Source organism: Thalassophryne amazonica, chromosome 17 (genome assembly GCF_902500255.1).
Source record: "Thalassophryne amazonica chromosome 17, fThaAma1.1, whole genome shotgun sequence".
Taxonomy (NCBI): domain Eukaryota; kingdom Metazoa; phylum Chordata; class Actinopteri; order Batrachoidiformes; family Batrachoididae; genus Thalassophryne; species Thalassophryne amazonica.
Window position 1 is genome coordinate 30847786 of NC_047119.1, and position 25238 is coordinate 30873023.

General features: G+C 38.7%; 4 protein-coding genes across 4 annotated transcripts; 3 read left to right on the forward strand and 1 right to left on the reverse strand.

Annotated features, from left to right (window-relative positions):
- The first annotated feature begins 1767 nt into the window (after window positions 1-1767).
- On the forward strand, window positions 1768-6894 carry selplg (selectin P ligand). Its single transcript, XM_034192083.1, has 2 exons — window positions 1768-2001; window positions 4267-6894. The coding sequence occupies exon 2, from the start codon at window positions 4282-4284 to the stop codon at window positions 5581-5583; it is 1302 nt and encodes a 433-aa protein (XP_034047974.1). The 5' UTR covers window positions 1768-2001; window positions 4267-4281; the 3' UTR covers window positions 5584-6894.
- Window positions 6895-7030: 136 nt separating this feature from the next.
- On the forward strand, window positions 7031-11809 carry tmem119b (transmembrane protein 119b). Its single transcript, XM_034192090.1, has 2 exons — window positions 7031-8444; window positions 10389-11809. The coding sequence occupies exon 2, from the start codon at window positions 10405-10407 to the stop codon at window positions 11254-11256; it is 852 nt and encodes a 283-aa protein (XP_034047981.1). The 5' UTR covers window positions 7031-8444; window positions 10389-10404; the 3' UTR covers window positions 11257-11809.
- Window positions 11743-16153, reverse strand: LOC117529340 (iron-sulfur cluster assembly scaffold protein IscU-like). The gene is made up of 5 exons (XM_034192096.1): window positions 15998-16153; window positions 14465-14578; window positions 12363-12473; window positions 12171-12249; window positions 11743-12089 (listed from the first exon to the last, which is right to left on the reverse strand). The coding sequence occupies exons 1-5, from the start codon at window positions 16097-16099 to the stop codon at window positions 11998-12000; spliced, it is 498 nt and encodes a 165-aa protein (XP_034047987.1). The 5' UTR covers window positions 16100-16153; the 3' UTR covers window positions 11743-11997.
- Window positions 16154-21724: 5571 nt separating this feature from the next.
- Window positions 21725-23169, forward strand: LOC117529333 (chemokine-like receptor 1). The gene is made up of 2 exons (XM_034192088.1): window positions 21725-21816; window positions 21909-23169. The coding sequence occupies exon 2, from the start codon at window positions 21923-21925 to the stop codon at window positions 22931-22933; it is 1011 nt and encodes a 336-aa protein (XP_034047979.1). The 5' UTR covers window positions 21725-21816; window positions 21909-21922; the 3' UTR covers window positions 22934-23169.
- Window positions 23170-25238: the final 2069 nt, after the last annotated feature.

Sequence of the window (25238 nt, forward strand, 5' to 3'; positions counted from 1 at the left end):
TTCAAATGGCAACTTTCTGGCTTTAAGAAACACTATAAGAAATCAAGAAAAAAAGATTGTGGCAGTCAGTAACGGTTACTTTTTTAGACCAAGCAGAGGAAAAAAAATGGAATCACTCAATTCTGAGGAAAAAATTATGGAATCACCCTGTAAATTTTCATCCCCCAAACTAACACCTGCATCAAATCAGATCTGCTCATTGACACTGACCCTATGCCATGACATTGACCCTATGTGTCTTTTTGCAAGGAATGTTTTTGCAGTTTTTGCTCTATGGCAAGATGCATTATCATCTTGAAAAATGATATGACTTTCATCCAGTCATCCACAGTCCACAATTGCTTTTCCTTAGCCCATTGTAACCTTGTTTTTTTCTGTTTAGGTGTTAATGATGCCTTTCGTTTAGCTTTTCTGTATGTAAATCCCATTTCCTTTAGGCGGTTTCTTACAGTTCGGTCACAGACGTTGACTCCAGTTTCCTCCCATTCGATCCTCATTTGTTTTGTTGTATATTTTTCGATTTTTGAGACATATTGCTTTAAGTTTTCTGTCTTGACGCTTTGATGTCTTCCTTGGTCTACCAGTATGTTTGTCTTTAACAACCTTCCCATGTTGTTTGTATTTGGTCCAGAGTTTAGACACAGCTGACTGTGAACAACCAACATCTTTTGCAACATTGCGTGATGATTTACTCTCTTTTAAGAGTTTGATAATCCTCTCCTTTGTTTCAATTGACATCTCTCATGTTGGAGCCATGATTCATGTCAGTCCACTTGGTGCAACAGCTCTCCAAGGTGTGTTCACTCCTTTTTAGATGCAGACTAACGAGCAGATCTGATATGATGCAGGTGTTAGTTTTGGGGATGAAAATTTACAGGGTGATTCCATAATTTTTTCCTCAGAATTGAGTGATTCCATATTTTTTTCCTCTGCTTGGTCTAAAAAAGTAACCGTTACTGACTGCCACAATCTTTTTTTCTTGATTTCTTATAGTGTTTCTTAAAGCCAGAAAGTTGCCATTTGAAATGACTTTAGTTTTGTGTCATGTCTGTGATCTGCTTTTTTCTACAAAATTAAACAACTGAATGAACATCCTCTGAGGCCGGTGATTCCATAATTTTTGCCAGGGGTTGTATTATCCCATCCACATCCATATTAAACTGGATGTAAAGCAGTAATCGTATGGGTCACGTCATTAGATCCTAACTTTAGATCTTACACTTTTGTTCACAAGGTGATGTGTCAGAGACATCAGGGAATTTCACAGAACTGTGCTCATCACAACCAGAACATCAGCAGGTACAAACATATTTTGTACAACAAATGGACTGCATTTATATAGCGCTTTTCCATCTGAATCAGACGCTCGAAGCGCTTTACAATTATGCCTCACATTCACCCTGATGTCAGGGTGCTGCCATACGAGGCGCTCACTACACACCGGGAGCAATAGGAGATTAAAGGCCTTGCTCAAGGGCCCTTATTGATTTTCCAGTCAGGTGGGGAGTTGAACCCATGATCTTCTGGACTCAAGCACAACACCTTAGCCACTAGACCATCACCTCACCCAACAACAACAACAGACCATCAGCTTCCAGTGCAGGTAAGAGTGTACAAGGACATTAAATCGCTTCTAATCTAAAAGTTAAATATGACAGTGTGGCTTCAGCAGAAGTCCAACACAGAAACATTCTTCCACTGTTGCAGCATGAAATTGTGCCTTACTCAGTTTTACTTCCTTGTTGAAGCACACTAAAGCTGTGTAATTCTGAAAGAAGCGTCTGTCCATATCTGACTGATCTGAAATTGCTATAAGTGTGGTTTGCTTGATTTTTTTTTTTCTTCTCAAAAGTACGACTATTTCCTGTCTCATCGATCAAGCAGTGCTGGAGTCTGCATGTCAGTGCTCGTAGGATGTTCTGACAAAGAGGATAAGATGAACTGAAATCGACCTTATCTGTGGGTTTTTTGTTTGTTATATCCCAAAATCCATCCAGTGAGGTAAGATGAACTGATTCTAAAGTTTGCTTAAAGGAAAAAATGGATTTTAATTCAATGTTTAACATCAGTTAAAGTTTCAGCACATCTGATCATGAAGCTTTGCTGTTGTTCAGTGTTGCAACCAGTAGATTTTGTGTACAGTAACAAAGTTCTCGACACCACAATTTGATGTGTCAACCAAAAATGTAATTACAAACATGAGAGCTGCGACGATTACTCAATTATCAATCAGCTATTAAACTATTTTCAGAATTGATCAATCATTTTAAGGAAGTTTTCTGGTTTCTTCATCTTTAAAAGCAAAATGAATGTCATTGGGTCGTGGACAAAACATGACATTTAAGGTTAGGCTAGGCCACTTACCATCATTTTTTTCAGGAAGCGACATTTTTGAGTAGAAGTTGGTATCCACTCTTTTTGGATTTAATAAACTCTCCTGAATCTTGGAGAAATGGATACCAAGCTCAAAATTTAAAAAAATTCTCACTGGATAAATATATTTAGAAATGTAGCTCTAAATAGGCAAAAAAAAAAATCATAGTATTTCAGTGTTTCACCCCTTTGCTAATGATGTTGTCCCTCATGTACAATGTGATCTTATATTGCTGTCTCAGTTTTGAATATTGCTTAATAACATATCAAGTTTATCAAATTTGCATTTGTGCAAAAGCAGCAGGACATAATCGATGTTTAAATGACAGTAGATAAAATACATTTTGCATCTTGTTATTATGTGGATGTTGAATATTTGTCTTGAATTCTTGGGTGATTCTTAGACTACGGGCACTTATTATGTCCTTTGATCATATTGTATGAAAGATTAAAAAAAAGGGGAAATTTCACACTTTTATAGTTATCTTTACAATGAAAGTGTGTTAAGAAATTTGTTCTAGTAGTCTATGATGACTTTTTCAACTTTTTTCAGCATCATTATATGCAAATATTGCCGTTTTGTGCTTGTCCCACACCCAGACGTTTGATCTTCAATGATAAAAATGAATGGTAAAGAAACGTTTTTCTAATGTTTTGAAATATCTGTGAATAAAATATCAGTAAAATAATCAAAACATAACAGGGGTATTCAATGTCATACAACTGTTGTGATTTTTTTAAACAAAATGTAGTTGTCCCACACTACGGCCGTAATTTCCACCACAACACTGTAATGTCCCTTTAAACAGTTTGTGTGAAAGATTGTTTGGGTAGTTTCTATGGAGATAAACAGTGACATCAGAGCACATGTATATAGCACCAAATCACAACAAACAGTTGCCCCAAGGCGCTTTATATTGTAAGGCAATGGTGTGGTGGAAATTACATTTACAAGGCCAATAGTGCCCGTAGTTAAAGAATCATCCTCTTATTTTGGTCTAATTTGTCTTTTGGTCTAATGTTCATTCATGTGTTGGTCATGATTTAAAAAACATAACCTGGACATCAGAATACATGTGCCGTTTGTTAGTTTGTTCCTCATAAGCGGTATTCCACGACTACTGTTAAACAATAAATTACAAACATCAGTTATAAGTTCTTAATGAAATGGCATAGAACATGTAGAAGTGACGAATTAAGATGTTCATTGGAAATACGTGGGAATGTTGAATGCTTATTTACTTAAAATTTGTCATATATCTACCGTGTACATTTCTTGTCCATTTAGAAGCTAAAAATAAAAATGTTAGCTTGGTATCTCATTTTTCCATGAACTGGACCATTTGAACAAGTTAAAAACAATACTGATATACTTCTACTCAAAGATGCTGGTTAACCTTTTATGAAGCCACTTTTCATGAATTCTGTCTAGATCTTCATCTAGAGCTTTGGCAAAGATCAATATTTTGCACCATTTTCTGATTCTTTGTGGACCAACGAATTTATTAATTGTGAAAATAATACACAGATTAATCGATAATGAAATAATCTTTAGCTGCAGACCCGTCAAACACAAAAACATTCCTGTTGCAACAATAATTAAATGTGAGATTTGTTTTCAATTTCAATTAAAAAAATCCACTAAAATTACAAACATAATTTTCTAATAAATCCCAAATAATGAATAAATACACCAGATACAGCCATATAAACAAACCAGATACAAATTGTACAAAAAATAATTAACGTACACAGCAAATATTTCTGCATTCTTGTGAAAGTACAGCAGCGGATGTGGTGAAAGACATGATGACATGAGTGTGTTTCACAGTAATATCTGCAGGTGTTTTATTTTTTTAACCATTTAACTTAACTCTGAATCTTTCATTTCAGATCTTTCCTTCAACCATGATGGAACTTACTATGAAGAAGTACCTTATATTGGCAATATCTATTTTTCTTTCTATGGAGTCTAACTGTGTGCCGGTCACACATACCAGCAACTTGACAGATCTCCACCATGAGACAACCACGCAGCCTGCACACGAACATCATCGTGAAACAGAGACCGCCTTTATCTCCAAACATAGTGCCACTAAGACCTCTAATTCATCTCGGAAACCTGCAGAAATAAGTACTACTGCACAAATGAAGAGTGTTGTGTCACCCACTATTAAAAGTGAAGAAATATCCAACAGAAAATACTCAACAAGTCAAGAATCAAGAAGCGACACGGCTGCTACGGTTGTTACAAACCCTGTAGCACCAACTACAACCAGCTCAGAGTCACAACAGAATCTTGTCTCCAATCACAGTCCAGTATTCAGCACTGCTGCATCCCATAATGCAAACATCTCAGAGAAACATCTTTTACCACAGCAGCCAGACGTCACTTCTGCTACACCACCTTCTGAAACAACGGTTGTGTCACTGTGGCAGGGCAGGTCCACCACCAAGCCTCAAGTTACACCAAAGTTATGGTCTGCCAGCCCTACATCCCAAAACAATGAGAAACACCACACACCCTCAACCACCAACTCTGAGACATCACAGATGATTCACACCAGCAGTTCTTTACCTGTCAAAATAACTGACACATCCACCACCAGAGTAGATCCACCATCTACATCTAAGTCCATTTCTTCCACAATGGCACCGATTTCCCCATCAAAATTTCATGGTACAACTGGATCAGCAGCTAGCGCCACATCCGCTACTCCTATGCTACCTATTTCTACCAACTCAGAAACCACTGCTTCCACCAGTCTAACCCCAGGAGTCTTGATCCCTGTCAATCCCAGAAAGCCTACAACAACTAAATTAGCCCCAGCAACTAAAACAGTGCCTCATGACTTATCAAAGAGTCCGTCAGAAGCGGCGGAGAACCGTTCCTGCTCAACCCATAGCACAGCAAAGCAGTGCCTCATTGCCATCGCCTCGCTGGCTGTGCTGGCTACCATCTTCATGGTTTCCACCATTGTTCTCTGCACAAAGCTGTCATCCAGGAAGTACCGCTCCAAGAAACAAGAGCAAGGGACTGAGATGATGTGTATTTCCTCTCTGCTGACTGAACGTCATTACTCCTACTCAAAGCAATGCAATCCCGTTAGAAACGGAATCCTAGTGATTCCCAGTGGGGGCGACAGTGACGAGGATGGAGGTGACAACCTCACTCTCAGCAGCTTCCTTCCAGAAAACGACCGTCTTTAGTTGTTGTTGTATTTACATAAGAATGGACCCATCTGATTGCTTTCTGTGATGAGAAAACTTGGTGCCTGAATATGCAAATGTTTCCCTTTTGGGGTTGATGCCTTGGCCTTGCTGAACACCAAGCAAGAGGCCCAGAAACCACAAACAGACAAAACCCATGACCAATGTGACATCTTGCTCAGGTCATCAAATGTGTATTTAAGTAACAAGTTTTGGAGTACAGCACTCAGAGGCTTTCAGCCAGGAAGATGAGTGATCCAGGAAAGTTTTTTTTATTAATATCTTGAGCTGAGGGCTTGTGGTATTTCACTCAGCAGTCTGGGACAGGAAGGCTTGTTTTCTCAGGGGATAACTGTTCACTTTTAGGTCTGTTCTTGTTGCTGTGAAGCGTAATGTGTGATTGCAGTAATGTGACTGAGGTTAAAGTTTGACTGCCTTTAGGGGTGTAGCCACGGGGGTGCCACATTTACACTGCTAATGATTCAAATGCTGTTGAATTCCTGTATATTTAGGGCTAAAATGTAAATAGAAAATGTTTTCAAAGTAATCCTGTGTGGATCTCAACAAAATATCTCTTACATTGATACATATCTGAGATAACATTGTAAAGTATTCTAAGTTCCGGGAAAAGTCATCATTGTTTTCAAGGGCACTGCCAGGGATTTTGGGCCCCATGAAAAGAAAACTTACTGGGCCACCACCAATATTATTTTTTCAGTATTATAATTGTATCACGGGCCCCTAGAATCCTTCTCTTATTCTCCCCTTTTCTGCACCCCTGCTTGTATTAACCACTTGTATTCAGTGATGGTTGTCTGTCACCACAAAAAAGGGTAATATTATACACTGGCACTGTAAAGACGTTCATCTGGTTTGCTGTTGTGATCCATTTTTCACTTGTCCATTTTAAGGAATTCATAACAAGGTTTTGCCATTTTTTTGCTGACCCAGTGGGATATGACAGTGCTGGCAACCTAGTGGGATCATTACACAAGACTACTGTTGGAAAGTAAAAATATTTACTGGGCACACCAACCTTTGTATTAGTTAATTTCAAAATAAAGGCCTCAATCTATTTTTGACATTTAAACAGTTGGTCGGATGAAGTGGTCACACACTTTAACCTATATGAGCAACATTTAGCTCCTCCCAACTAGATGCTGCAGCCTCTACAAACAAATATATTTGTAAATATGTTGTGTAAGAAAATAATAGCACATGCACATGTAATATAGTTCCGTTGTTTTTAATATAGGATTTGTAACAAAATTACAGTAACATTACAACAGTACTGGGAGATGGTATATTTGCGCTGAGGGGGAAAAAAGTCTGAACCCCAATAACTACTGTGGCTTTGGTAAGATTGTGACCAAATTGAAGTAGGTACAGCCCCAGCCTATAGAGGAGCACTGTGCTAAATCTGACTCAGATCCACCATGGTACAGATAAAATTAGCTCCAGAAATGTGTCTTACAAATAAAACAAGAAAGACAGTGTTGTCTATTTGTATTATCTATGATTACATACTATAACACTTAAATAATCATTTACACATGTGCATGAAATTTAGTCAGTCAAGTGATGAAGGCACCACCCTCTCAAAGCTTCTGGCTACGCCCCTGTGATAGGGTAAACATGTAATGACTGTATTATAGTTATTTATCTTCAAGTAAAGTTTTATTTAAGCATTTTTATTGTTAGCCTTCTCTGCAATAATAAGTTCATTTTAAACAACCTTTCAGCAGGTCAGCTTCTGTTAGATACTGTAGAGCAAATGAAAATGGTGAAATTGCACAAAATCCCCATGCAATTCTGTTCGTCAACTATAAAACCTCAGGGTTTTATCCCCTCATGTGTCTTTAAACAGTGCTTTATCATAATAAAAGTGAACAATGTAGACAGTCCCCTCATTTATAAACTGCTTTTCTTCTAACCTGGACTGGATTTCATACTCACTTCCTCCTGTTAAAATGGAAAACACTGTTCCGAATACTTAATAGCACTCTGGGTTTTTTTTTTCTTCTTCTTCCCTTTTTTTTATGCATATGAGCCAGAAACCCATGACAAACAACAGAGCCCAGACTAAACATAAACCTGGAGGATGCAGGACCTCATCTCATGCTCTTGCTGACCATATAAAGAAAGACTTGCATGATTGATCGCAAACACACACAGTCACACTTCTCTCCGTAAAGTGGTCACAGACACCATGTGAGTTTAACAGCTTGCTTCTGGAAGGAGACAAAAAAGTTATTCAGCCTGCAGCCTCATTCTCCCTCCGACTGTTATGGCTTTCTACTTCACACAGGAAACTTTGGCCTTTTCTTGCATTGACTAACAAATGTGAGGATAAAGAGCAGAAGCAACACAGACGCACTCCCACAGTCATCTGGAGCCAACGTGAGAGACAAAATCAAAATCTAGTCGATTATTATTTGTATTTATTAAACATTCTTATATCCTGCTGTGATTAGTGTGTCTGGCCTTGGACATCCAGAACTTCAACAGGAGTGTGGAGGCGAGGTCCCCAGCCCCCACAGCACACTATAAACTCCTACCTAACAAGAACAATCTGTGAAGGCCACCGAGCTCCAAAAGTCAGAGGGGGGAGGAGAACACTGGAAAGGCAGAAGGAGGGATTTGTCCTCATGGTTAACATCTTTTCTTTTTTTCTTTTTTTTTTTTTGCATTATGCAGACAAACCAACAGTCTGAAATCTGAAACGGTAAAAGTGGCGTGGTTAAGTGAGCGCTCGCCACTCGTTTCTCTCTCGGTTCACTTTATGAGCCGTGCTCAGACACACGACAACCCCCCAACCAGCCAAAACTCCAACCCAGACGCCTCTTCAACTACAGTGCATGGTAAGCGAAAGCTTCTGACTTTTTGAAGTGTTGCATTTTGCACTCTTTTGCATTTCTAGGCATCACGGTAGGTCGCTTGAAAATAAAGACGCAGTCAGGGTGACCGCATCATGATGGCTTCAGTTTAGCATTATCTGTTAGGATGTGAAAGCAACAAGGTTAAAAGTTGATGTTCAAATGCTGAAATAGGTGATCCATCTACATAGGAATGTTCTTAGCCTTCCAGCTGCCCCCGCTCACTACAGCGGATCCAGTACAGACCAGCATTGGGATTTGGAACAAGTTTTACACCAGATGCCCCATCTCCAATTTTTCATGGAGAGGGGTCGAGGGGCCAAGTATTAATCAGGACCTACTCTGCCTCACTTCTGAGATCTGACAGGATCGGGTAAACACAAAACTGCATGGCTACAGACATGACAATAAATGTTGTAGTAAAGCTACAATGTGTAGGATTTGCTGTCATCTAGTGGTGACATCACAGATTACATTATGCTGTCGTCGATCACAAGTTTGCTTCCCTCCAGGGTTTTGCTTCTTGTGTGATGCAGATTCATGCTCTCTTGTGACAAGCAACAAGTATGATCGCCTTTTCACAAAAATGAGGGTTCTGAAACTTCTTAGCCTGGACTAGTAACCAGTCAAGTGTATTGGAAAGTAATCACTTTAGTCATCATCTTTTTGCTTCAGTCTTCTGGCCATGTTGCAAAATTAACTCTCAACTCAATATGATGTCATACACACAACACCCAAGCTGGAAAACAAGCTGGACACCTCCAAGACTTTGAAGTATGGAGCGTTATAAAAATATGCAGTTCATCAAAGCGACCTCATGGAAGAGGACAAATGGTGCAGAAGTTACATCAGTATTTTAATTTGCTGCTGGGTTTGTAGCCAGTCATTAGTAACATCTACCGGGTAAGGCAAGTATTTTACACATAAAAAAAAAAAATACTATAGCAACATGTCCAGACAGAATTAGGACAGCATCCAATTCTGTGTATGATTTATTAAATCATACACAAAAAAGACAGAAGTCCTAAAACAAAAACCAGTTAAAACTAACTTTCTCTAGTATTGACCCTCAGAGCAGCCACCTTGGGGGAGAGTACTAGGAAATTACAACCTAGGGAGTACAAGCAGCAAGTATGTCCATTTTGGCCTATTTCATTTTAATTTAACCACGTTAGTCCCATTGAGATTGAGATCTCTTTTGCCAGGGTGACCTGGACAATTATAAAGTTTCCAATCCTAACCTGCATTTCTTTGGATGTGGGTAGAAACCGGAGCACCCGGAGCAAACCCACACAAACATGGGGAGAACATGAAAACTCCACACAGAAAGGGCACAGGTGGGAATCGATCCCATGGACTTCTTGCTGTGAGGCAACAGTGTTAACCACTAAGCCACAGTGCTGCTAGTACCGGGCTACTGTGTCAACGTGGTGGTCCAATATGGCAGCATCCACAAGGGGGCCCTCTCCTACACAAACAAAATTGATTCATAATTGCACTTGATACACAAATTAACAGTAATGAACACTGTTCCAGTACTGACCACTAAATCCTACACACTGTAGCTTTCAAATTACTCCCCTGCACATTCAGACAGCTGTGTGTGTCCAGGCTTTGTGCCTGATTCCATTGACATGTATTTTGCCTGAGGTGAGTGGGTGATTCTAGGAAAACTCCCACAAACCTCTTTTCCAGATGAGAGCGTTTGAAGTGCCTCAGTTTGCACAGATGGAGCAAAACGAAGAAAAAAGTTAAGATGGGGCCGGCTCACTCACACACAGACACACACACAACTACGCAGACAGTGATGCACAAGCAGGGTTCATATTGATTTTTAACCGATACTGGTTTTCCAAGATTGTTCAATGTGCTGGGTGGGAACGGGCATAATCGGACTTGATCTATCAGTAATATCTGCTGTATTTGTAGGTCCCGTGGGGAAACGATGCTCCCAATGGCACTTCACCTGATTGGACTGTCTGTGGTGCTGTGCATCAGCAGGACCTTCTCCACCCCCCTTCCTTTACAGCCTTTACTGGAGGGAAGCACAGATGAGGATGAACTCAGTAACTCCATCCCCATCACCTCCACACTGGCCACCACCAACCTTTCAGATTTCCAAACTACTCCTGGTGGCCCCGCACGTGGGGACACTAACTTTCTTGGTGAGGCTGTGAACTTTCTGCAGGAGAACTTGTTCCTCATCCTTGTAGTAACCACCATCGCCCTTGCTATCTTGCTTGTTATTTGTGGGGCAATCTTGATGAGCCGCAGGCACAAGGTTAATGCCTATTATCCATCGTCATTCCCATCAAAAATGTATGTGGACCACAAGGACAAAACCGGAGGTGTTCGGCTTTTTAATGAAGTGCCAGAAAAACCTGCTCCTGAGCAGGAAAGCGAGCCACTGGACTCCCACAAGCAGCTGCAGGAAGACATCATGAGAGCTGCCAAAAGCCTCAGGGCAGCAAATAAATCTGTTGATGTTGCAGAGGGAAACGATCCCAGTCAAAAAGTAGATCAGAGTTCTGAGGGCAGCTTTAAAGCAGATGGCAGCATCCGGGAGGAGGAAATATCAAATGTCCCTGAGGAAGAGAAGCTGTGTCAGCTCACTGACCATGGAGCAGCTCCAACAGACAGCAGCTCTGAGCCGATTCATCCAGAACAGGCTCAACCACAGCCAGAGGATCCACAGGACGAACCTTCGTGCGGCCGCAGTCTCAGGCCCTCCTCACTGCACCTTCACGGTGACTCTGCTAAACTCCAGCTGATCGCAGGAGAGAAAACTGCCTTCTGACTATTCAACACTGAGACCTGAATCTGTTTTTGCCACATTAAATCCACAATTATCAAGTTTCCCAATAAACCACTTCAGATTTCTGCAGAATTAGACAATATATCATTACTATATGTCGCAATATTGATTCAAGTGACTCAAGTTTTTTTTTGCAAACATTGAGAACCCATGTGGAGATTTTAAAATATTCTTTGTGTTTTGGAGATTCATCATTACAACAAGACTTGTGGAAATTTCCTGAAAATTGAGTCAGCCTACTAACACATAGCAATGCTACAAAAAAAAAAAAAAAGGCTTTAGACTTTTATTGTAGACTTTTGTGGAAAGGTTTCAAATACATACATTAAATTCAAAACCATTTTAATGCCACAGGTTATATCATTGAATAGCAAAAAGTGACTGGTTAGGGTGCAATAAAGCTTTACTGTGCACATCAAAACATTTAAAAAACACATAATCTTACAATAAAACAATCTGAAAACAAAGTTCACTTTTGTACCAACCACCGTCGTGTTTACATTGTGCGCTTACATGACAGGCTAAAGATACAGTGCAGAAGACCACAGAGGACTGCAGAAGCCTGGGGGAACACTGCTAAACAGGATGATGTTGTAGGTGTTAAAAATGTATTTGGTACACTTTATATCAATACTGTAGACAAAGAGGTGATGAAGCTGGATTACCGCCATCTCTTTCCTTGAGAGCAGAAAAGAACATCATCCGCTGAGAGTGCTGGTCTTCCTAATTACTGGCACACACTGCCTCCTGGTGGTTATCCTGTTGCTTAAGACTGTAGTCAGCCAGGGCAGCTTTGATGGCATCCTCAGCGAGCACTGTGGAGGTCCAGTAAGAAGTATAATGCATGTGTGGAAGAAAGTGAAACATCGCTCGAAAAGGTTCATTTAATAACTTACTGGAACAGTGAAGCTTAACTGGAGGAAGACTCAGCTCTTTGGCAATGTCTGTGTTCTTTATCATCGAGGCTTCATCCACCTGAACAGAAAAGAGAAATAACGCAAAGATGATCACAAAAAAAATTTAAAAAAATAAAAAAAAAAAAATCAAGAAAAGCAGAAAGCATAAGGATGCATATTGTCTTTACTCACAGTTTTTCCCTTAATCCACTCTGTGGCCAGAGAGCTGGAGGCGATGGCAGAGCCGCAGCCAAAAGTCTTGAACCTGGCATCCACAATTTTCCCTTGCTCATCCACCTCGATCTGCCAGATTCAGAGTTTTGCTCAAAACAGTATGGGGAGACGTCATTCCAAACTACTACAAGTAGTTCCAATTTCCCTGAAAGAGGGGAAATACTGCCTACTCCAGGTACAGGAAATTTATGGCCCATGGGCCAATAAGGCGCTCACTTTAAATCAATTCAGCCCTCAAACAAAATTCCAACTAATAATTAGTTGTTTTCTTTGTTCACCGTTCATAAACAGGGGGCATTCATGCATTACTAACGCTGTATTTTTAAACATGTCAACTGGAGTTTGGCAGCACTGTGGAGAAATCCTAACGTAAAATGTTTCTCAGGTCTGTGACCTGAGAAACTGTTTTGAACAATGCACTGGACTACAAAGCTACAACCCCAGTTGGGAATTGTAGCTGTTGGAACGTTGTGTAAAATGTAAATAAAAACAGAATACAATGATTTGCAAATCCTCTTCAACCTATATTCAATTGAATATACCACAAAGACAAGATATTTAATGTTCAAACTGATAAACTTGATTGTTTTTGTGCAAATATTTGCTCATTTTGAAATGGATGCCTGCAACACGTTTCAAAAAAGCTGGGACAGTGGTATGTTTACCACTGTGTTACATCACCTTTCCTTCTAACAATATTCAATAAGCCAAGGGTGGGCAACTTGTTCCAGAAAGGGCCAAAAGGGTGCAGGTTTTCTTTGCAGTCACTGACTCCACCAGGTGATTTCACTCATTAACTGATTCCATCTGCTCAAAGTGATATTAATGAGTGAAATCACCAGGAGGAGTCAGTGGCTGCAAAGAAAACCTGCACCCTCTTGGCCCTTTCTGGAACAAGTTGCCCAGCCCTGCAATAAGCGTTTTGGAACTGAGGACACTAATTGTTGTAGGTGGAATTCTTTCCTATTCTTGCTTGATGTACAACTTCAATTGTTCAACAGTCCGCGGTCTCTGTTGTCGTACTTTGCGCTTTATAATGCGCCACACATTTTCAATAGGCGACAGATCAGGACTGCAGGCAGGCCAGTCTAGTACCCACACTCTTTTACTACGAAGCCATGCTGTTGTAACACATGCAGAATGTGGCTTGGCATTGTCTTGCTGAAATAAGCAGGGACGTCCCTGAAAAAGACGTTGCTTGGATGGCAGCATATGTTGCTCCAAAACCTAGATGTACCTTTCAGCATTGATGGTGCCAGATGTGTAAGTTGCCCATGCCATGGGCACTAACACACCCCCAGACCATCACAGATGCTGGCTTTTGAACTTTGCGCTGGTAACAATCTGGATGGTCTTTTTCCTCTTTTGTCCAGAGGACACAACGTCCATGATTTCCAAAAACAATTTGAAATGTGGACTCATCAAACCACAGCACATATTTCCTCTTTGCGTCTGTCCATTTCAAATGAGCTCAGGCCCAGAGAAGGCGGCGGCGTTTCTGAATGTTGTTGATGTATGGCTTTCGCTTTGCTTGGTAGAGTTTTAACTTGCACTTGTAGATGTAGTGATGAACTGAGTTAAGTGACAATGGTTTTCTGAAGTGTTCCTGAACCCACAAGGTAAGATCCTTTACACAATGATGTCGGTTTTTAATGCAGTGCCACCTGAGGAATCGAAGGTCACGGGCATTCAATGTTGGTTTTCGGCCTTGCCGCTTATGTGTAGAAAGTTCTCCAGATTCTCTGAATCTTCTGATTATATTATGGACTGTAGATGATGGAATCCCTAAATTCCTTGCAATTGAATGTTGAGAAACATTGTTCTTAAACTGTTGGACTATTTTTTCCACGCAGTTGTTCACAAAGTGGTGATCCTCACCCCATCTTTGCTTGTGAATGGCTGAGCCTTTTGGGGATGCTCCTTTTATACCCAATCACTTGTTTCCAATTAACCTGTTCACCTGTGAATGTTCCAAACAGCATTGCTGCCCCTGTCCCAGCTTTTCTGAAACATGTTGCAGGCATCCATTTCAAAATGAGCAAAAATAAGTGTAAGTGTACCTGAAGTTTCATTACATCTCCACAGGCTGGAGCACCCACCAGACCAGTCCCAACATTTTTAGAATTTTTATCCAGGGTTCCCACATTTCTTGGATTCTCATAGTGATCCACCACCTGCAGGAGTAGAGAACAGAAACACCCTCAGAAGTGAGCGTCAACATTTTAACCATTTCAGTCCCATTTCAGAGTTTTTCCACAATAATGACATAAATCTGATGTAAGCCAAATGATGACAGCATGGCAGGACGCTTTAAATCATCAAAACAATGGCTAAATGTGTTACGCATCAACCTTACACAACTACACATTTTTGCAAGGACACATGGGACACTTGAATAAACAGTCTGTCCCCTAGTTAACCCTCTGACATCCTGCCTGCTTCCTTGAGTTCTGCTGAGTCACCCTGACACTATGGATTATTGTAGCTTGTATTAACACATTCTAAAATAAAAATATAAAAAGAAATGAAATGCACAGAATTTATACAAAGTAGTATTTACATATTATACACTCATACACACACATTAAGGGCTTCAAATAACAATTATGCTTTTAACTATTTAGTCTCACTTTATAACTAGTCTATAAATGTCAGCAAATACTCGTATAAATAAATAAAATGTCACATAAAATGTCAGCCATGAAGATTTCCCCGAAACCAAAGCAATGTACATAAATTACTTGTCCAACCAGCAGTCCAAAACATTAATTCTGCTGCAATAAAAAAGTTAAAACAGATCCAGTGCAAGAGACTAATCAATTACACATCTAATAATTCCAGCAATATACGCAACATGTAAAATATATTTTGTGATACTTTTTAGACATAATTAAACCAGTAAACGTATATTTAAAAAGATAAGGTAAACTGTCAACAACATTTACTTCACCTGTAATTATGGCTGCTACTAATAATTAATCATGGATTAAGACTCTGATTAGCTTTGTGATTAGGCAACACTGTAAATTCTATGAAAATGCAATACACAAATAATAATAACAATAAAAAAGCTATCTGCTTTTTCCCCTGACCATTGATCAATTGATCAAACAAAACCCAAAAACACTTAATTTAAAATGATACAGCACTGACAAAACCAGCTACTTTAATATTTGAGATGACAGAGCAAACTAAAGCTTGTTATTGAAATTAATTTTACACTCTATTACCAATCCTAATTTCAATAACTATATCAACTATTTATGATCATTCAAACATCAAAACAATACAATCAATAACTGCATATAAATAATTTAAGAAGAAAGCATCTTTGATTCTCTTCATCATCCCGTCTGTCATTATTTTGCATCAGGGTAGTGTTACATCACACTTAAACTTTTAACAACAGCTATTACGGTAAATCATTTAAAAAATATCTTTAAAAAACTGAAGAACTGTTTGTTTTGAAGTTTCTGAGTTACATACGGGAGATTTCATGCTCACTAAAACGGAAAAAGCTAAAAAGCTAGCACGCGCTGACATTAGGATATAAGCACTCAGACTTCAGCTGATAAAATAAGTGGATGTTTTACCTTCTTATGGTAGAAGCACTGAGTTATAAACTGCGGCGCACAAAACCTCCTGGTGACGAAACCAACAGGACTCAGACACTTGTTGACCACAGCAGCCGCCATGTTCACCGACACCAATGACGCACTTTCACAGAGGAGAGCAGAAGCAGCAGATGAGGGCGGGGCCAAACTGCAGTTATCTGCGCATGTCAGATCCACTCCCATGGAACTGGGTGGCTATTTTTGTTTTATTTTTTTCATATATATATATATATATATATATATATATATATATATATATATATATATATATATATATATATAATACACTTTCTTCATGTTGTCAAAAAGTACAAAATATTAACCAGTTTATTATTATTATTATTATTATTATTATTATTATTATTATTATTATTCCTTGGATTTTATTGGCGGTTGGCAAACCATCTTACATACATTACCGCCACCAACTGGAATGGAATGGTAACAGAAAAACGCCAGTTACAGGAGAACTGGAATTTTTCAACCTAGCCTCCGTTTTTAGATGTTTTTGAGTTTAACTCCGTATTTCAAGCAAAAACATTGACAATAGGTGCAGTATTGAATTAGAAGCTAAAAAGTTACACAATGCACATGGGGCAAAAATTACATCACAGTAAAGCATTCTTGTAATTAGAAGTGTTTGTTAATACGGAAAGGATGACTCAAAATGTAACATATAGTAAATTACTTATATAGTGGAAGAAAATTTTGTCTTTATTTATTTATTTATTTATTGCCAACTGCAAAATATATATATATATATATATATATATATATATATATATATATATATATATATATATATATATATATATATATATTTGTGTCATGAAGGTCATCCAGCATGAACACGTACCAAATATCCTTGCAGGATCTGCTGTAGCAACCCTGGGCAAAACAGTGGTCCGAGGACCACTGATGGTCCGTGAGCAACCCCAGTGGTCCAGGAGTATACTGGTAAAATATAATTTCAAAATAATCACTTAAAAATAATATTGTGTTCTAACTGAAAAGTGTTTCTCAAACTTCAAAAATGACTCCAAAGTATAGCAGATGGCAGCATATATTTATTTTCATTATTACCTTGTATGTAAATGATTGTTTTTTGTATATTTCTGGTCCACAATTTATTTATTTATTTATTTGGTTGGTTAAGTGGTTCTTGGGATAAATAAGTTTGAGAAACACTACAAGAGATGAGTTTCATTCAAGTTGAAAGGTTTATTTCAAAATCCTAAACTGTCAGTGGCATATATGATATTGTTCTGTAGACGTATTAATATGTGACTTGTTTAACTGTGTTTTCATCCCAATGGTTACTGTAGGTAGGGGATGTTAAATCCTCTGAAGGCGGGCAGTGAAGGATGATGACGTGTTTAAAGCTGTAAGAAAGGTTGAGGTGACCGGCAATGACCAAGCAAAAACGCAATCGCCAAAAAAAGAGAAAAGGTTTCTGTTTTTGTGTTTCGTTTCACAGATTTTCAAAGTCATAGCATCCATCAGTTTTTGTGAAATTTATTTAAAAAAGACAAAGCAGGTTCAGTACAATTGATGGCTTTGAAAATAGATCATTGTATTTAGAAATAAATATTCATTATCTTGGCAATCGCCATTTGATTTAATTTGATTCCTTATTATATGACACTGTATGAAATAGATACAATAGCAATGATAATAAAAGGATAACAAAATAAAGTGCAAGCACTTATTTTCATTGTGGTCTTTGAGAGTGGCAATAATGATGAAAATGGGTACAAAATGAAATAAACATGACAAACTAACATGAACAAGAAAAAAAGAGTAAAAAAATCAAATATAAAAATATATTAATAAATATATAAAAATATATAATATATAAATATAAAATACAATTCAGCACAATTTCAAAAATGATGTTAATATTGAATAAAAGGAGAAAACTCATGAAAGCCATAATCAGTCATAGAAGTACAATTAAATAAGTAAAAAATCTTACTAGAGGAGTTTGTTTTCATGTACCAAGCAGAAGCAGGGGCATAACGGTTAATAAATATAATGCAATGCTAAAATACCCTCAGCCATAGGAGCATTGTCTTCTTTATATTTTCCAGTTGTTTAATTGGTATCCCAGTGCAAAGTGTATACATAGATTTTTTGTTATTTACATTAATTATTATGATCCTATTCTTACATACAATTTATACATGTTCAATAAAGCCCCTCTATCAATCAATCAATCACAAACAATATTTACATTTTAATGATGATAGGGGTGAAGATGTGGAATGAGTCTCCTATTGAGATCAAAACGTGTGGTACTCTGGCATGTTTTAAGCGACTCTGCAAAAAAGCAATTGTTTCAAGATATTGTAGTGGGATTCGTCGTGAAGTGACTGTCTCAAGTATGTAATGTTTGCTTGTATGTAAGTACGTATGTGTTAGAATATGGAATAATTGTGCTGATATTGTTAAATCATGTGGTTCATTGGTGGGTGTTAAAGGGCTATATAGAACGGTGCAATTTCTTACTATAGTATGTTATGTTAAGCTAATTGTTTTTGAGGTTCTTTTTTCTTTTTTGTTTACTTGCACATCATATACTTGATTGTTCTGTTCAGCTGCGTTATTTTCTGATTGTTTCGTTTTGAGTGTATTTAACTGTGTATAGTAACTGGTCTGCGGGGTGGGCGTTTATAAGCTTTTGCTTCAGCCCATGCCCTTTCAGCCGCACCCAATTTGGGAAATCGTTTGAGTTATAGTAGTTTGAGTATTAGTAGTATTTTCTTTTGTTTTTTGATTTGTTATGTTAGTAAGAGTTTTTTATGTTGGTATTTTGTTCATGTGCGTGCAGAATAAACTCATTCATTCAAACTTATTCATTCATTCATTCATTCATGCCTGTAGGAGGGTGTGCATGTGCACATATATGAGCTTTTGACAGAAGTGGAAGTTAGTTTTGAGTAAGCGGAAGTTAGCGTACACACGGACCTCCGCGAAATATCCTGTAAATCACTCCAGAGGTGTTATTAGGTTACAAAAGCAGCATTTTCAGTTTTAGAAGTGTTTATTTCTTGCTAGCTTTTACATAATATATATGACAAAGAGGTTATATTTACACACAAAGGAAACAGAGTTTGCAGATCGCTAGACTACCCTGTGACGTCACCACGCTAACAACGGTGAAATGTCCTGTAAATCACTGGTCCCAAAAACAGCATTTTCAGTTTTAGAAGTATTTATCTCTTGCTAGCTTTTACATAATATGATATAATATGACAAAGATGTTATATTTTCACACAAACGAAATGGAGTTTGTAGCTAGCTAGACCAGCCACTGACGTCATGGTGCCGCTCTACTCTGGTTGTCACCCCTGTCCCTTAAAAAAAAAAAAAAAAAAAAGGAACGGAATGCAACACAATGTGACTTTTTAACCTCTTAAAATACCTCTTAAAATAGGTCAAGGTTAGCCATCTTTGAACTTGTCCAAGGTCTGTGTCCCAAGAATGTTCCCTATGAATTTGAAGACTCTGGCAGTAATAGGACTGGACTTACACTGAGCACAGATAGACAGACACAAAGTCTTCGTAATACCCGATGACCATATTTGATGGCCTCGGGTAAAAACAAAATTGGCGATAGCAATGTGTTGTTTTCAGTGGGGTGGGTGTGTGTGTGTTTGTGTGTCTGTGTCTGTTAACAAGATAACGTAAAAAAGGCTCGAAACTGAAAGGTCTAGGTCAAGGAACACATAGTCCAGAAAAAAATATATCTCACCTTTTTTAATATCTCAGCAACCCAGATCTAAAAACTTATATTGATCAGCAGGATATTTGTGACTGATTGGTATGAATGACCTCATAACAAACTCATAAACAGTCAAAAACACCATTACAGACATATGTATATTTACTTGTACATTTGTGTGTAGAGTGTGCAGGGTATGCATCAGCCCACTGATGTTATCATGAAAATGATGAAGTTTGGCACCCAAAGTGTGCCAAAGCTGTGACCTGAATTCCGTTAGGGGGTACAGGTTTTAACATGAGAAACATCTGCCTTTTTTTGTTTTTGCCATACTTGTGACATGTGACACATGATCACTGCCTCCTGATCGACCCTGCTCTCATTTGAAGGTACTAGGGGCACTGAGCTAGGTCACTTGTGCGCATGCGCAGCTTTTGCAATACCCGGATGTAAAATGGAGACCCCGGCAGTTTTTGGCTATCCAGAGCTTGGACGTCCGGATCGTTGCTATGGGACATTTCTGTTGCAGAAATTACAGATCACACTTAAATTTGATAAATCTTTTGAAATAATTAGATTGTAGCCATGCCTGGGTATAAGTGTTAGGCATCTGGAATAGCAGGTAGTACAAACAACTCGCCATTGTGGACAGCAATGCTACATCATTGGTCGCATTTCTGATAGTCACCTCCTCTCATCGGCAGGCCATTTTCATCCACTGTCTCTGCCAAATCTAACAGCTCTTGCTTTCTGTAACCTGTGATCGAAACATTCCAATCTTTTAAATACTCTCGGATGCTTTTAATCGTCCATATCTCAGCTATGGCATTACTTTGACTACCTAAACATAAATTCAAAATGACGTTGCAGCTTGTTGTGCCTGGCCGCAGTTCCCCTACCTTGAAATGTGAGTATTACGTGGGGTATAAATAAGTCATTGTGCATTGTTGTTGATATGTATAACTACAAACATTGTGTTAGGATGTGTGCTTTTGCCATGTTTCTCTTGTTTCTCTATAAACTTACTGTCTTGCTGGGAATTTTTCCTGCTTGGGCTTATCTGTCCCTGTCTCTCTTGTCTGTCTCTCTTAGTGTATTCAGTGTATCAGGTCCAGTTAAACGGAATGGTTGGACAAAAAAGCAGGACTCAACAACAGAGCTCTGTATGTAGAAACAGTTTACTGAAGTAGTAAACAGGGTCCGGTACACAAAAAGGCAGTCCAACAAAAACAAAGTACAAGAAGGTCGATAATACAGGCAGGTGGTCAAAACACATGAGAGGCAAGCAGGTCAAAAATACACAAAATCAGAACTCAAGAGAAGGCACAGGGCGCATCAATCAGACAAGGGAGCAGGGCAAAAGGAGGAGCTTAAATACACCCAGGTGATGAGGTGCAGATTGGGAGCAGGTGTGCATGGAATGCACCAGAATGAGGGCGTGGCCAGAGAGAGGGAAACACCCACCCCCAAGAACCAAAAGCGAGACAAGAAAGAGCAGGACAGAGAAAACCCAAGCAGAAAAGCAGAGCAAAAGAAAAGACAGTTCACAAAAGCAAACAAAAATAAAACAGAACACATTCCCCAGAAAGTCCAAATCCTGACAGCCTGTCTCTTTTACATTTTGAAGACAGACAACTACCCTAAAACTACTTCAAAGATGAAAACACAGCAACATTCAGTCAATTTAGAGCCACAATTACAAGCACAGTTCTGCTAAAATGATCTATGGACACACCTTTTCTTATGAAGTGGGAGGTAGCCATGCTTGGTCTGGTTGCATTTGTGTAGGAAGATCTTCATGATGAATATCGACTTGCGTAAGAGTTAAAATGCCCACGATAAAACACAGCACAGCATTATTTTATCCAATGGGCCTTCTCAGATTGTTGGAGGTGGTAACACTCCCACAAACAAAAAATATTGTTGGTCAGCGAGGGGTGGGGACATGTTCGGGTTGCTCCATGACTTTTTAACAATGACAGCTTGCATAAGTAGTCATGCTGCTCTGAAAACAGAAGTGAGAAGTTTCATTCCACCAACAGAAGGGTCAACTCACATCACAACACACAATACGGTGAGTTCATGTGTAAAATCAACTTTAAATAAAAAAGTTATTTCTTTTTTTAAAATGTGAAACTGTGTATTAATGTACGTTTTGTTTTTCAGGAGTCGTGATCAGCATGTCTGTGGATTATATTGACTATGAAGATTACGTTCCAGGGAACGACAGCGACTTCAACTCCTCTATGAGCGGAGTACTGAATTTGACTGAGTCCAAGTCCTTCCTGAATGATGCTCTGGTGGCGGTTAATGTGATCATTTCTGTCATTGGCCTCGGAGGAAACTCACTCGTCATCTGGATCTGTGGATGCAAAATGAAACGAACGGTGATCACCACCTGGTATATCAGTTTGGCCATTTCTGACTTCTTGTTCTGTGCCTTTCTTCCTCTAGAGATAGTCTACATGATTACATCACACTGGCCTTTCGGTCTTGCCTTGTGCAAGCTCAGCTCCTCCGCCCTCTTTCTCAATATGTACAGCAGCGTTTTCCTCTTGGTTTTGATCAGCACTGATCGCTGTGTGCTAGTTTCCTTCCCGGTATGGGCGCATAACCATCGTACAGTATGGAAAGCGTCTGGAATCGTTCTCCTCATGTGGCTCCTTTCTGCTTTGCTGACTCTGCCCTCGCTCATCTACAGACAAACTCAAATCCATGGTTCTGTCACTCAGTGCTACACTAATTACACGTCACATTCAGGACACAAGGCTGTAGCACTGACTCGCCTGATCTGTGGCTTCGTCATTCCTTTTCTAATGATTGTGTTCTGCTGCTCGGTGCTATGCGTGAAGCTGAGAAGTATGACCACGAAGTCAACAAAGCCCTACAAAGTCATGGCGGTGCTCATCACATCGTTTTTCGTCTGCTGGGTCCCCTACCACACCTTTGTGCTTTTGGAGATAGATCTGAAGAACCATAGTCTGGATGTGTTGCATACGGGGTTGAAGGTGGGGGCCACTCTGGCCGCAGCAAACAGCTTCATAAATCCATTTCTCTACGTGTTCTTGGGCAATGACTTTAAGCGAACCCTAAAGAAATCTTTGATGTCCAGGATAGAGGATGCAATGGCAGATGATTTACGTACAGGTGGCCCCAGTTACTCAAGGTCTAAAGCAATGGAAGTAGTCTAATAAAGGACAAACCTTCATACACTTGAGAGGCCTTTCATTGCAAATAATATTCCCAAAATCCTATCTGACTTCCTTGATATAGTAGATATATGTTGTCTATTGATTAACATGTTAAGATTTTAATTTTTTAATGAGTTTTTACAATTTTTGTTTACTCTTCATCAGTTGGTTGACAGAAAATTTCACTTAATGTCTGAACACTCCCATTCCACCAAAATTAAAATGCGCTGTTGCTTCTGTCAGTTTGATTAAAGAAATTTGTCCGATTTTAAGTTCATAAATCATTTGAATTGTTTTGAAGTAACTTTTATTTCACTGTAGCTGTATACTCTTGCACATGACAACACAAAAACAGCTGTCGGCGATCACTCAATAATAAAATGATTATAAAAACATGATTAAATTAAGCCTTATTTCCTTCTAAATTGCTGGAAAACCCCCTAAAACAAATGAGGAAGTTTGATCACCTGAAAGAAATTGTGTTTTTAAAATACAAAAACTGGTCATATATTTTACTTATTTTTATTGTTATAAATATTAGCTATTGGCAGATTTTTTTTAAATGTTTGGGTGTGTTAAATGTGACGATGATGATGATGATGATGATGATAATAATGTATTTTTATAATGAAAAATAGAGACAAAAAAATACATGACAAATTGACTCCATAGCATGTGTTTACAATGCATGGAAACAAAGAATTATTATTAAGTATTTTTACAGTATGTCATTCAGATGGTATTTCTTGCTGTTACTGTGTTTTCATATATGCGATTAACTGGTCATATTCTATTATTCTTACTTACAAATCAAACAGATGCTCAGATATAAGGGTCAATAAGTTGTGTGTGTGTGCGTTTGTGTGCGTACATCTTTGTGCAACTCTGTAGGAAATGAAACTGCTTCAGTTGGCATATCTGCACCCTTTGACATCCCTTACCAAAAAATAGTACTGATAAGTATATAAAAAGTAAACTGGAAGTATACTTGAAACATACTTGCATGTACTACTTTTTGGTAAGGGATCTTTTGGCTTCTAAATGCTTGAACAGAATGTAAAATGTGGTGATTTTCCTACCATCAACATGTGACTGCAGTCTTAGAATCATACATTTTTCTATGACTATTTATCGCATCAATTAGAAATAAAATCACAAAAAAATGGTGCATAATAAATACCTTAATTTGAACCATTTGCGGTCTTATTAAATTGAAAGTTATACAAAGTTGTTGGGGGGATGTTTATTGTAAGTTACTGTCAAGCATCACTGTTCGATATTAGTATATCAGTGATATTACAGTCAATAAACGCAAATTTATAATTAATCAAATATATTAGTTGGTGGAAGTGATTGAGTGGTGCAGAAAACTTGAGCTAAATGCTGTTTGATTGGCCAAACTGGGTCCTTCCCCCCGTGACGTGGCAAGAGCCGAACGATGCTTTCCGAAGCAGAGAGCCTGAATCTAAAAATGAAACAGTACTCGATAGTGACATCTACTGGACAAAACGAAGACGCACAACAGTTACTTGTTCATTCAGCTGCTCCCGGTTTTTTGTTCGGGGTCGCCACAGCGGATACAGTCAGATCCGCATTGATAATTGGCACAAGTTTCACACCGGATGCCCTTCCTGACGCAAGTCCAGTTTTACGTTCCCAAAAGGTCTCCCATCCAAGTACTAACCAGATCGTACTCTGCTTAGCTTCTGAGATGTGACGGGATCAGGCTGACACAGAGCAGACCAGCTACCTGCGTGATGAAAACTGCTTCATTCCACTGATTGGAAAACGTTCTTTTTGAGGTCATGATATGTTAATATACTGCTGTAAGCAACAATTAAATGCATTGTATAAACTGAATTCATGGGATATACTGAATTTATGAAAAAACAAAAAACAAAAAGCTGTCTTTGTGACTGAGCTGTGCATTTGATCTTGAAAAAAAAATATCTTTATTAGGCAAAGAAGCCTCATGTGGTGGTAGTCTTGGGTGGTCTTGGGTCGGCACGATTAGAAATACTCTGAAGTTGTGAGATTGGTTGGAAATGACATTGGACGCAACTTATGGCAGTGAAATGAACATGTAGGCAAGTTGCACACACACTCAAAACCTGTGAGATCTGACCAGTTGAAGATGCAGTGGATCCAGAAAGTGCTTCAGTTTTTCCACATTTTGTTATGTTGCAGTCTTATTCCAAAATGGATGAAATTCATTTGTTTCCCTCAAAATTCTACACACAATACCCCACACTGCAAAAACTGACCCTCTCAAAATAAGCCAAATAATCTGAAACCTAGCCAAATT

Bases quoted from the DNA above. Each gene is read 5' to 3' on its own strand.
- selplg (XM_034192083.1), top strand. From the start codon at position 4,282: ATGATGGAACTTACTATGAAGAAGTACCTTATATTGGCAATATCTATT.
- tmem119b (XM_034192090.1), top strand. From the start codon at position 10,405: ATGCTCCCAATGGCACTTCACCTGATTGGACTGTCTGTGGTGCTGTGC.
- LOC117529340 (XM_034192096.1), bottom strand. From the start codon at position 16,099: ATGGCGGCTGCTGTGGTCAACAAGTGTCTGAGTCCTGTTGGTTTCGTC. The intron at 14,579-15,997 runs GTAAAACATCCA...CTACTCCTGCAG, and splicing joins AGTGCTTCTACCATAAGAAG to GTGGTGGATCACTATGAGAA. The intron at 12,090-12,170 runs GTAAGTTATTAA...GGACCTCCACAG, and splicing joins AGTTAAGCTTCACTGTTCCA to TGCTCGCTGAGGATGCCATC.
- LOC117529333 (XM_034192088.1), top strand. From the start codon at position 21,923: ATGTCTGTGGATTATATTGACTATGAAGATTACGTTCCAGGGAACGAC.